Raw genomic sequence first — 13456 nt, forward strand, 5'->3', positions numbered from 1 at the left:
ACAGACTCAAAGATATCACATATTTCTTAACACAGAAGTGAAATACTCATTAACGATTCCATGTATGTGTTTGAAAAACTTAAAAGTAATTAAAACCCAAAATAATATTGCACCAACATTTAGCGTTTAATTTTTTGACTTTTGACGTTCTTGCAGAGTAGGTATTTCGTTTAAAATTTTGAAATTTAATGATGTTAATAAATATATAAGAAATTTTATTTGTTTGCCTCTTAACAAGGTACAGTAAACATCAAAAATGCGAAAAATTCGTTTACCATGGCGGATGTAAGGAAATCCAGATCTTAAAAAGAAATAAAAATATAAAAACAGCGTGAAAAATAATTTTATTTTAATTAAAGTTATTTTAGAATTGGATTTTGAAACTTAACACAAATTAATACTAAATATATATTGCGTAATCAAAGTAAAATTTAGGATTTTCCTGAAAACAAGCTACCAATCACAAGTGTCCCTCTCCCGTCCCCCCTCTGACGCTCTCAAGCAAAAACACCTCACACAGCAAGCAAAAAGATAAGATGGGGGAAGGTGGAAGAGGCTCCCGCGTAGATGCGTACACATTTGCGGTTAAAAAATATTGTGAAAAGGCTGCCTTTTTATAAATTTTTGTGAAGGGGTTGCTTTTACGACGCGGAATTTTGTGAATGGGGCCGTTTTTGCGATGGGGAATTTTGTGAATGGGGCCGCTTTTGCGACGCGGAATTTTGTGAATGGGGCCGCTTTTGCCATGCGGAATTTTGTGAAGGGGCCGCAAAGCGGCCCCAATTTGGCGCTGGATCGACCCCTGGACATGCCTTACTTTGTTTCTTTATTTTATCGTGAAAGTGATTTTTTTTTTTTTTTTTTTTGTGCAATATAACACACACACTGAAAGTAATGTCACACTGAAAGTATATTGAAATTTGGGACCACCAGATCAGTCAACATCCCATAAGATAATAGGGGAATTTGGGGCTCGTTATACCAGCCTTTAATAATTTTAACACCTTTTTTTTTAATTTACGACCAACAAAAAGTATCATCTATAGTTCTACAATTCCTATAATGAAATAACTACAGTTATTTTGAAAAAATTTCAGAAACTTATTTTGGCAGTGCTATTTTTGAGGGGATATTGTATTGTATTTTGGGGGGATTGTATTTTAGTTTATGTCGTCAGGGGCCACTAGAGATTGAGTATACCGAAAATCAACTCCGGGGGTCTTCATGGGGCTGAGATACAGAGGCCTGAAAAACCCCAACTTATTCTGTCGTGTAAACTGTTCCTTAGTCGCTTTTTTCTTTCGTCTTTTGTTGGCTGCTGACGTTTGGTTCTCTTGGCGACCGGTTCTATCCCTATAACTATTGATCCATGTATATCTATCTCCATATCGTCGTAGCTCAACTTATTACAGCCGCACTATACATAGCAGAACTCACAATATTCTTTTTTTTTTTAAATCTCATTTTAAATTGCTAAATTGATTTCTTCAGAAAAGTTTTTAATGATTGACTTGTGGCAGACAAACATACAACACATGTTATTTTATTATTTTAATATATATACAGATAGATATGTATCAAAAAACATTGCTTTGAGTGTGAGTGACATGTGGTTCAGAAGAAAATTAGAAAATGCTGTTTTGTGATTAAATTTTTAGAAGTGCAAATTTTTAATATATTACTAGAAAGTATGACTTTACTCAGTATTTTGAACTTAAAAGGAAAAGTGATAATTTGCTAGATTAAAAATTTTATAATATCGTAACATAATTCTTTTTTACTCGCCCATTCTGAGAGAAAAAGTTGCCAAAGCATTTTTTACTTCCTTTTACAAAAAAGGAAGTATTGTATTCGCGAAAAAATTTTCACTCAAAAATCGCCCTTAATTTCCATTTTGCTCACCCCCAAATGAATGTTGAGTTTTTTTTCGATTCGACCACATGCGGAAAAGTGCCTAAGAATGTATAGACACGCGAAATATCCATTTTGACCATCACCGAGGTAATTACAACGACTTTTCTCGTGACGTCTGTATGTATGTGCGTATGTGTGTATGTGCGTATGTGCGTATGTATCTCGCATAACTCAAAAATGGTATGTCCTAGAAAGTTGAAATTTGGTACATAGACTCGTAGTGGGGTCTAGTTGTGCACCTCCTATTTTGGTTGCATTCGGGTGTTTCTAAAGGGGTCTTTTGCACCTTTTTGGGGGGAAATCATTGTTAATTTCGATGCAAACTCAAGTGGTGTTATAATTTGGCGGTCACTTGGCGATATATCGCCAGTCTTTTGGTTGCCAAGTTTTGTCGCCAACTTGGCGAAAAATTTGGCGATTTTTTTTTATTTTTTTTAAATCTGCTTTCAATGTGGCCATTGCTAGTGATATTTAAAGAGTTAGAGAGAGAATCCCATTAAAATTGCAATAATAGGGAAATAGCATTAAATTGGTGTAAAAGGAAGTCATGTGATGCGCACATCAGCTCGTTTAGTTACCCGGTCAAGCGACCTGAACCTTGTAGTTGATCGAACCATGTATACATAATATTCATATTATGTGTGTGTATATGTAGTTTTATGTCTTGATGGAATTTTGACTTCCTGATTCTTTGCTTCACTACTGTTTGGGTAACAGTTGTGTGTGTGTGCGGGAGGGGGGAGCACAGTTTATTTTTAAGAGCCTATTAAAGCTCTTGGCATATCTGTTTTGATGTCTTTTTAGCTCTGATTTGCTAAGCGTTGCTTTCGAGATTCTAAAACTGGAAAGAAATTATACTTTTGGGCTGAAAAATGAAAAAATAAAGTTGATGAATTTTCATTTTATTGAGAACAGATTTCTATCATAAGTTTAATTTGTTGAAAATCTGCCCTCACCTGGGTTGTTCATGTTCCAAGGTACAGATATGAATTCCGAACTTAGAGGCAAATTTATTTTGATTAAACTTCGTTTGAAAGAGCTCTTGATGAAGAAGAATGTGTACAAAAAAAATTTTTCTTTTGATTTGGTTATTTTTCAGAAAGGTTTTTTTTTTTTTTTTTTTTGAGAAGTTAGAAGTCATTTGCTATTAGGACCTACTGGGTAGATTCAAACCTTTTATCTAAGAAACAAACAAGATTTTTTTCTCTTCTTCAAATTCATTAACTCAGTAATTTAGTCCTTTAAGAATCTTCTTATTAACAGAATCAAAGGGATTTTTTCCCCTCTCTCTCTGGTTTAACTCCTTTCGTTTAAAATTGTATTTTAAGTTTATAGTATGATATGTAATCAACATTTATAACTTTTTTATTTTTTTATTTTTAGTGATGCATCAATGAAACAATTTCTCTTACATCTTGATGAAACTAATGCCTTCAGAAAGAAATTTATAATTGAAGACTTAGATGAAACACATCTATTTATTGCTGCCGATATGCTAGAAGTACTTCAAACACGCATTGATGATTTGATGGATATGATCTCATTTCCTCTTGCAGAAAAATAATTATACCCCCTGTTTATACTGAAAGGTTCTTGAACATATCTTATTCTATTTCAACCTTCTTGAACCATGGCAGATAAGCGTGAATCGAATCGCCAAAAAGACGCCAATCAGCGCAAAGTTTTAGATGAGGCCGCTCGCAAACGTCGCATCATGAAACAGCTAGAAGCCCTCGAAGCTGACAACTACCATGATGATCCTCATGCAAATTTAGTGATGCATAAAAATGCTCCGAAATTCGAAGAAACGTTGGAGCACAAAAAACGGAAGAAACTGAAGACTGAGCCATTCAAGCAACGGTTTCGCAAGAACTTTACGGCTTTGCTTGAAGAGGAAGAGCAGTATTTCACTAAAGATAAAATCAACTACATAACTGCTAAAGTCCCCCCTTCCAAGTACCCACCACGGCACTTCTGTGCTGTATGTGGGTTTAGTTCCAACTACACTTGCGTTCAGTGTGGCACTCGGTATTGCTGTATCAAATGTCTCCAAGTGCATCGAGACACCCGTTGTTTAAAATGGACTGTGTAGCAAATATCGCCACCCGAAAGCTTCTCAAATGTTTGGAACATAAGAAGCTTAAGACAAGTGACCTTCGTCAAACAACGTCGTAAGTCCCTCTTCCCAAGAATACCAACCAAAACTCTTCTGGGTTTCGTTCCAACTACAAGTGTGTTCAATTGAAGCATTAAGAAGCAAAGGGATGTAAGTGCACTTTTAGTTTCAAGTGAAATGCGTTTAAAATTAATATCCTAGGTAAGGCTTTCATTGATTTTTTTTTTCTAAATCAGGCTGTATAAGCAGCACCTGTCTGAGAAACTTGTAAAACAGTCTGAGAGGTTTACCCTACCATTTGTTCTGGTTATCTCCAAATGTTTAATTTTGGCAGTTACATCCCTTTGCTTCTTACTACCTCAATGATGGATATTAGTAACCGTAAAGTGGAGCTATTTAGACCAGAAATTTCATACTTTTTGTGAGTTTTACACTGAATGCTTTATTAAATCTATAATGTGAAGTGATAACCTTTTTTAACACTTTTCAGACATTTTGCTATCACCTAAAACCGTTTTTAAACAACAGTTTTAACTCTTTATATATTTTTTTCTATTTTTAAAAATTGGGTTCAAGTAGTCCCACGCTGGGGCTTTTTGGTCCCACTCTACAAATCCATTGGAAATAGCTGTAAAACAGGTGGTGGCATCAAGAAGGACCAATGATTTTGAAAAATAAACTCAAAATGTACGTTCTAGTGAGCAAACTATTTATATAAATTGCAACTTATTTATACAGTCGACGCTCATTATAACGACCACACATTATAAAGACCGTCCCATTATAACGACCAGTGGTAAAAGTCCCAACTTTGTTCCTATAAACTCTATGTTAATTTGCTTTCGTTATAACGACCGTTCTGTATCGTGTAATCCAATACAGCGACCGAATCAGCGGACGCTATTTCTTGTGTTCTTTCCAATAAAACAAATTTGTAGCTTAAAATGACATTGATTATTGTTTACGGACATCTGCCTGAAGTTTTCAATGTCAAATCCAACTTTAAGAGGGGGTGGGGGGACATTACCATTCACCACAGCTAGCACAGAAAAAATAATGGGAGGAAAAATCGAGAAAATTCCAGATTCCTAAGAAAAGGGAGTTGACAGATGTATTGGTAGTTTGGTGTTTGAATCTACTATTTTTTAAAGATTTGGGGTTCTCGGGGACTTTTAAATGTTTCTTTGGAAAGCAAGAGAAACACAATTTATCACCTATATCTGAAACGGAAAATAATGTTTTGCAAAAATCACGTCTGCTAAAAAGGCAGACCTCTGTTTCTGGTTTTATCTTCAGAAATTGTTGTGGTAGTAGTAGTAATAGCAGATCTGAAAGTGTAACATTTTCCTCCCTATATTTTCTACTTTAAAACTTGTTTAATATTCTGTCATAATATTTTGCACACTACTTTTCTAAAAATTCCTATGATAAAAAACATTTGGGCATTTACTTGGGCATGCATGATGACGGTGTACATTTTTAAAATTTATATCTCTTATAACGACCACTCGTTATAAAGACCTTTTTCTCTGGGACGGAGATGGTCGTTATATCGAGCGTCGACTGTATAAATTAATATGAAACCAACGTATACATAAACATTTTTTAATCAAAGATAATTTCTCAAAAAGAAACAATCTAACTACAGCTAAAACCAATTGAAATGCTCATTATTTAAACATTAGAAAGAATGAAAACCCCGCAATTAAAGGGCTTAAGCGGATTTTTTTTCCGATATTATTTAATACCCGCTCTTCCCAGCTACAAAATACTACAGGATGCCCAGGTTTGTTTTGTGAACGATCTTCTAATTTCCTTTCAATAGTTAATTTACTTAAATCAAACTGGGCTGGTGCCACTCCCTAAGACATTTTTCCGGAATTAGTTGAATCTGGACACAATTGTAATTTTTCCTCTTAATAATCCGCATTATTTCCTACTTCAAGAAGTTTTTTTTTTCGGACCTTTTTTATCCCCAGATCTGCAAAGAAAATGGGTATAAATACTAACTAAACTCTTTATTTTAAAAGATTACAAACCTTACTTAACATAATTTAGTGATGAAATGTGGTTTGGGGCTGTTTGAACGCTGGGTTCAAGTAGCCCCATTTTAAGGCAACCAGTGCACTTTTACTAGCTTATATTAGTTACTGTGTTAATTATATAGAGCTGTAAACCTTAAAACACTTATTTCATTTATAAATAGAATGCAAACATAAAACTATGTTAACTTTTATGATATCAGATGCTTCTAGGAACTTACATGTGAAAGTTTACAGACACAAAAAACAACTGTATAAACAACTTATCATAACCTCTATCTGAAAAAAAAAGAGGGAATAGCAGAAACTTTTTGTTTTGTGCAACAGATCTGCTTAGTACTGCTACCTGTTATGGAGAAGTCTATACATTGAGTTTGATAGGACCGGAACTGTTTTTAAACACATTTTTCCCGTGAGTTCAAGTCCCCCCGGTTTATGGTACTGCTGTATCAAGTGTCTACGGTCATGTAGATACGAAGTTGAACCTTAAATACTTCAGTTTTTGTTATTTTTCAAATCTTATGCAAAATAGACATCAGTTGGTCTTGCTTCATGTTAACATGATGGGATTAAAAATGTTATATTTTCTTTTTGATTTGAAGCGGTGTTTTCATTTGTATTGGTAGATTTTCTTAGAGTATAAGAAAAAATTTCTGAAGTAACCTATGATATGTTGTTGTAAACTCAATCTGTCACTTTAATGAAATGCTTTTGCAAAACTCTGCATTTTTATAACTGTTTTTAATCAAAGAAACAATTTTTGGAGTTGCATGAATTCTGTTTAAATTTATTTGTTGATTGTCCACGCTATCAAATAGTGTATGGAAGTTTCTGAACTGTTTTTTTTTTTTTTTTTTGCATTTACATTTTGTAAAAAATTGTACCTTTTGTGTATGTAAAAAGAGAAATTTTTCATGTCAACAATGTTGGTAGCTTTGTGTACTTATGTTCATTGCTTTGAGGAAAATAAAATTATGGTTTCAAGATGTTTTGTTTTATCAGTTTATTTGATCAGAAGTCATATACAAATATTTATATGCCAGTAGTTTTTTAAAACAGCCTTAGAATCTTTTAGTTGACCCTATCTTAGTTGAATGCACTAGAAAACCAAGACAGGAAACAACTATTCCAAGCAAGCCACCTAAGGTTTAAGGCTTGCCCTTCATGATAAAGACTTCAGCTGATTTAATCCACCAATGACATAATCAAGATAAAACAACTGATGATTAAAATCGTAAATTGGAAAACAAAATCATATAATATGTAAAGTACACAAAATTTATAATGATTCATTCACACATGACTGAATTATAAAAGATGTTAAAAACAAGTTTCAATTTTGTATAAAAACTTTAAAATTAACTGTTCGAAAATAAGCTTAATTTTCAAATCCAGATAAGCTGCATTTTACATTTTTTAATGGAATGAAACTAGCTTCTTAAATACTTTTGTCTTAAAATAATACTTTTAACTGTAGTTTGTTGCTACTGAACAACATTTTCCCATAAACTGCCTTTAAGTGATAAACGACATTTGTTACGAGGCGATATGTATCCAAGTGGAATAAAATGGCGATTTCTTTTGGCTCATAAAATTAAGTATCTTGGCTGAGGAGATATTCAATGTCTCTTGCAATAGCGTTGGGTTCCGTTGACGGGTCATAACGCATGATGGGCATGCCGTGGCGATCAACTAAAAACTTCTCGAAGTTCCATCGTACGTCACGGGTCTTCATTGGAGTGTAGAACAATCTTTTCTGATCGTAGAATTGGTCCCGAGTCGGTGGACAAAGTTTCTGTAAAAACAACATTCAGTTTAGGAAAAAGCTATAAGAGGCACATTGAAAAAACCAAAAACAGCAAAAAAATTTTTTTTTTTTTTTTTTGATTGGATAGAAAAAAAGGTGTCAGGTCAAAATGTTGAAACTTTTAGTTTTAAAAACTAAATTTTAGCCTTGAAAACGCGATAATAGGCCATGTTTATTGACGATAGGGTAGGGAGCTCAGAGACTGTTTCCGATCGATTATTTTTTTTAATAGATTGAAATCAATTCCTTCTCCCCCTGCAAGTTTTCGAAACTGAAATTTCAAACAGGAAACATTAGACAAACTTCGAAGATTTTATGGATAGGAGGGTCTGGAGCATTTCCCAGGAAAATAGTTCAAAATATGGTCCAAAAAATTCAAGCAATTTTTTACATTCAGGGCTATTAGTCTTAAATTTTTTGTAAGTGTCGTTTAAAAAACCCATTGCTTGTGATATTAAAGAAAGGCTGCATGGAGATCTTTGCACGAATACAGTAGAACCTCTATTATCCGAGCTTCGATTAACCGAGACGATAATTAAGTTTTTTCTTTTTTTTGTCTAAATACGTAAGCCCTTAAAAGGACGAGGTGTTTTATTTCTCTGCCTGATCTTCTGCTGCGAAAACTAATTTCTAAGAAACAAGAAAGACCCACAGAGCAGATGACAGATACTAACTACACCTATAGAAATGTTGTTGCTTAAAATTGCGTGACCGGGGAGCTATTGCCAGAAATGCGGGACTTTTGAAAAAAAAAAATGGTAACACATTTAACAACAATAATGTAAATTTAATAAAATGATGAATTTTCAATTTAAAAATAAAAAAATTTCTGTATATTTTGTGTTTTTTAGAGGCAATTGTTAATATTTAAATTCGCATTGTAAAAAAAAATCGATTGACGTTTTAAAACTTATTGCAAATTATTTTCCTATTTTAGTTTTTGACTGTAAAACATTATTTTTCATGTTCATCTTTTAAAAATATTCTATTGTATTTTAACTAACACAGTTTAAAAATTTGCGATCCTGATATGATTACAAACAAAGTTTCTACTAACAGAGATTCCCGACATCCGAGGCACCAGCGGTCCCAATTAGCTCGGATAATCGAGGTTCTACTGTATTCTTATACTCAAATCTTCAAACGCAATTTATAAGGCCATATTTTGTAATATCAGGGCCAATGATTTTTCCAAATAATAGCTCCAAAAACGAAATTCTGATCGATTTACGATGTTGTTGAGTATTTGTGGGCTTCCCCCTAAAACTTACAAATATTTGATTCAAAAGAATAGCATCTTGATTTTTAACATATATGACAGCTGATATTAAGTTGGTACAAGTGAAACCAAAAAACTATTGAAAAGAATCTTTGGATGAGTCCAGATCGAAATGTAATTTTGGATATAATTTACTTCGATAAATACATTTTCTATTTATAACCAGCAAATGATTTATACATGTTCTTAGTTTGATCCATATGAATAACCAATTCATTTTTAATTGTTTGTTTTTTGTCTAGTGAAATAACATTTTACTAGATAAAAATTTGGATTTTTGTTATTTCCATTTTTCGAAAAGTTTTTGGGGCATTAATGTTTTACAAATATTAGAAACAGATTCATTGCTTGTGTGTTAGATTGTATTATGCATAGCCCTCTGATTGTTCTGTTCATTAATATGTAAAAAAATTTAAGTGTGACACGTTCGCGCATATTATGCATTGATGTAATAACTAACTTTATTTTATTTATTTATTTATTTATTTTTGCGTATAGGGGAGGGAGGGCATGAAACTTTCGCTCCGGGCGCTGTCAGCTCTTCGGACTGCACTGCACTCACACACCACTATACACACGTAACCGCCCAGGAAAACGGGCAGGTTTAGGGGCACAGGAGCAGTTTCTAGAAACAATAACTCCAATGAGATAGGGTCCTGCGTTGCAACTCGTGATTGCGAAAAACATAATTTGAATTTTAAAAAAAAAATCAGAATTCATAGGTTTTTTTTTTTTTTTTTTTTTGCCATCGGCAAACAGCATCGGCCATTGGCCATCTTTGAACAATCGGCATCGACCCATCGGCCAAAAAATGCCATCGGTCGAGCCCTAAAAATTTATCTTGTGCATTTATGAACTTTCTTCGGGGCCTCTTTAAGTTGTGACATGGTTAATTCGCTATTGGCAGAATGAATAAAAATTCTCCTTTAAAGAAGTTTTTTTCCCAATTAAAAATTCATTTGTAAACAATTATGTTCAAAATGTGTGTATTTTTCGTATAATTGCAATTTTATGCATAATTCTTCAAGTAATTTGGGGCCCCTTAGGAACAGGGGCTATAATTTGGATAATTACTAACATATCCAAAATAATCCTTCACTGTTAATTTTATAACTTTTTTGGTCATTTGTAATCAAATTTATCTTTCTCCGGGACGTGAAGTAAACCAGCCAGGACACCGGGATTTTGTCTAAAAACCGGGACTGTCCCTGTCAAATCGGGACGTCTGACAAGCCTACCCAAGCATGCACTGATGTGTACCAAGACCATTGAGTTATAACATACAGTGGCTCCCAAAAGTCTTCGTACACCTACGACTTTCAACCAAATAGGCCCCAAATAATTGGTTAGAATTAATATTTCGGAATAGGTATTTGATTATAAGATCTATGATCAATTTTTAACAAAACTGCATGAAAAGTTTAAAAAATATTAAAACTTAATTTTTGAAAAATCAAAAACGGAAAAGTGCCGGAAATTTTATCTCACAAAAGTCTTCGTACACTTTATAAAATGTCTATACATTATTGACTAATCTAACTTTTGAATAAGTTATTAACTAGTAGAATATCATACAGTATTCATAACACCTTTTAAACATCTGGGAATAGATTTCATTCTTTCTTTAGCGTAATTTCCGAGTCAGTGTTATACCACCCTTCGAGTATTACTATTTCTAGCTCTATTTTTGTTTTAAAGCCCTATTTTCGTAATCTAGCCTCCAGATATCTCTAAATACGTTACATTAAGTTACAATCTGGAGATTGAGGGGGTATTTTCTAAATTTTAGGACGATTTTCGAGGCACTAGACGCAAACGTTGAAAACCGTGTGCTTATCGTTATCTTGATAAAAAACAAAGTTGTTTCCAATAACCAAATTTTTGGCTAAGAGTTCAAAATTGGTTTTTAAAATATTTAAAGGAACAGCATGATTTATTATTTCATGAAAAAATTACAAACTACCAAGTTCTGATGCTGATATGCACCCTCACACTAAAACACCTTCACAGTCCTGATTAACTGATCCAACTAAGTTCTTAAGATTAAGTTCCTAATTTTTTCTCCTACTTACATTTATACAACAATTTAACCAAAAATGTAGAATTCATTTTTATCTGTAAGTAAGACCTAATTCCAAAACGTTTGGAGCTTATTTATCATTGATTTTGCGACGAAAAGCGTAAGCTTTCTGTTTTTCGCACGGCCAAGAAAATTTCTGCGGGAAGAGGTCCTATTTAATCCAGCTAATCAGAGAACTTGGGGCAAAATTTCAGGTGAAAATTAATAAAAATTTTCATTCAACTTTGCAAAAACTTTTACAGCACTCAAATGTGTATTTTTCAAATTTTTTAACCGTATATCTCTGATCACGCTTTGTCAACTTTGTCAGTTGACCTTTTCTTGCCTTGTTTTCGGCCGATTCTTTTCTTTAAAGCATTTTATCAAACACTTTACAATGGAATGGAATAAATTAACTAATTTAGAGACATTTCAAGTCAATTTACCGCTACTGTGAGGAAAAAATTCAAATTTCGAATGGTGTTTTTGGTTTTTTATGAATACCAGCCATTTTAAAGTAATAAGCACAATATTAAGGAATGAGTAAACAAATCACTAAGAAGCCAAATGACATTTAAGGGTTAACACAATGCAAGAATAATAATAATAAAAAAACAACATATGATAATTTTAATCCTGAATTTATTTGAAAATATTTGAGTGTACGATTACTTTTCTGTGGCGAATTATTTCTTTGTCTCTTTGTTTTTTGACCCATTTCAAAAAGAAGATCCGTCAATATTTTGAAAAAACTACAGGGTTTTATCCGTACCATCCGTATTCAAGGCAATTTACCACTACTGTGGGAAAAGAATTCAAATTTTGAATGGCGTTTGCGGTTTTTTACGAATACCAGCTATTTTACAGTAATAAGCAATATATTATGAAATAAATAAACCAAAAATTAAAGCCAAATGACTTATAAGGATCAATACAATGCAAAAATATTAATAAAACGGCATATGATAATTTTAATCATGAATTTATTCGAAAATATTTAAGTGTACGATGACTTTTGTGGCGTGTTATTTCTCTGTCTCTTCGTTTTCTGACTCATTTCAAAAAGAAGATCCATCAATATTTTGAAAAAAACCAATGGGTTATATTTAGAATGACATAGGAATGATGTGAAAAAAATATTGGACTTGATATTCGAATTCAGTTTTGAGTTATTTTGGTTTTACTAAAAAATTTCAAAGTGTACGAACACTTTTGGGAGCCACTGTATAATGACCAAGGAGTTCGGCAACTCTCCTCAAGAGGAAACATTAGTGGTTTTGTGTTACTTGTGCTACCGTGTGTCTTTATAACCTCTCAAACTTTTACATGTTGAAACAGTTCCACATCTGCTACGCTATTTCGCTAAGTACTTATTTATGAGCACTGTTTAATACTTTACGTTGTAGTATAGTTTTATATTTCTTATCCATGTCAAGGTTTTTATTTAAAAATTTTACGATAACAACACATCTCCTCGCCTAAAAAATACGGCCTACTTTGACCCATCATAAAAACTTGAAAATTTCCGTCACAGAGATTTGGAAAAGAATAGTTGAAAGTAAAACTCTAGACAGGAGAAACACAAGAAAAAAAACTTAACTTCTGAACAGAGAGATGATTGCCTCAATTCGTCAGGGCTCGGTTAAATATCATTTATTTGGGAAGATGAAGAGGAACTAAAAGTTGCAAAAGGTCTAGAAGTCTATCGACATCATCTATTTCTTACAAATTTCGTTAAATTTGTTGGAAAGTTTAGAGAATTTGTTGTTTTAGAATGGAATGGGCTGATGTTTCCAGGGATATAGTTGTTGATGTGAGAGAAGTTGCTAATGTTGAAAGCATAGAGCGCCACCAGCAAGTTTTGGAAGTGGCCGAAAATTAAGGATCCTTTGTACAAATGGTGGCATGTTTAAAAAAAAATATTCAACCTCCTAAACAAATGAAAAGATGACTGTTCTCCGTCGACAATTTGTGACACAATAACAAGGCCTGCACAGATTTTTTTAAATTTTTCATTTTCTTTAAAACAACTATGCATATGACTCAAATTTCTTGTAAAATGTACTTTTCTTTCAAAAAACAGAATTACGCATGAACATACGTTTTTCTTTGACTGTCCAAAATTAGTTATACAACGATTTTAAATAGAAAAAACCATTTTAGGCAAAAGTAACTTACAAGTAAGGGCAAACATTGTCCCAGATGAAACAAAATGGTAACAAGTCAAAAATCAAATTAA

At 33.0% G+C, this 13456-nt stretch overlaps 2 protein-coding genes across 2 annotated transcripts in view; one reads left to right on the top strand and one right to left on the bottom strand.

Annotated features, from left to right (window-relative positions):
- The first annotated feature begins 3396 nt into the window (after positions 1 to 3396).
- On the top strand, positions 3397 to 7058 carry LOC129219925 (zinc finger HIT domain-containing protein 1-like). The gene has a single exon (XM_054854242.1). It carries the CDS (start codon positions 3545 to 3547, stop codon positions 4004 to 4006), a length of 462 nt encoding a protein of 153 aa, XP_054710217.1. The 5' UTR covers positions 3397 to 3544; the 3' UTR covers positions 4007 to 7058.
- The window catches only part of LOC129220631 (glutathione peroxidase 3-like), a 28217-nt gene continuing 21819 nt past the window's right edge, over positions 7059 to 13456 (bottom strand). Inside the window, exon 3 of the mRNA XM_054855061.1 lies at positions 7059 to 7867. Coding sequence (XP_054711036.1) covers positions 7667 to 7867 — 201 coding nt within the window. The 3' untranslated portion in view covers positions 7059 to 7666. The remainder of the gene's footprint in view (positions 7868 to 13456) is intronic.

Source organism: Uloborus diversus, chromosome 4, assembly GCF_026930045.1.
Source record: "Uloborus diversus isolate 005 chromosome 4, Udiv.v.3.1, whole genome shotgun sequence".
In the NCBI taxonomy this organism is placed as follows: Eukaryota; Metazoa; Arthropoda; class Arachnida; order Araneae; family Uloboridae; genus Uloborus; species Uloborus diversus.

Coding starts and splice junctions, on each gene's coding strand:
- LOC129219925 (XM_054854242.1), top strand. CDS start 3,545: ATGGCAGATAAGCGTGAATCGAATCGCCAAAAAGACGCCAATCAGCGC.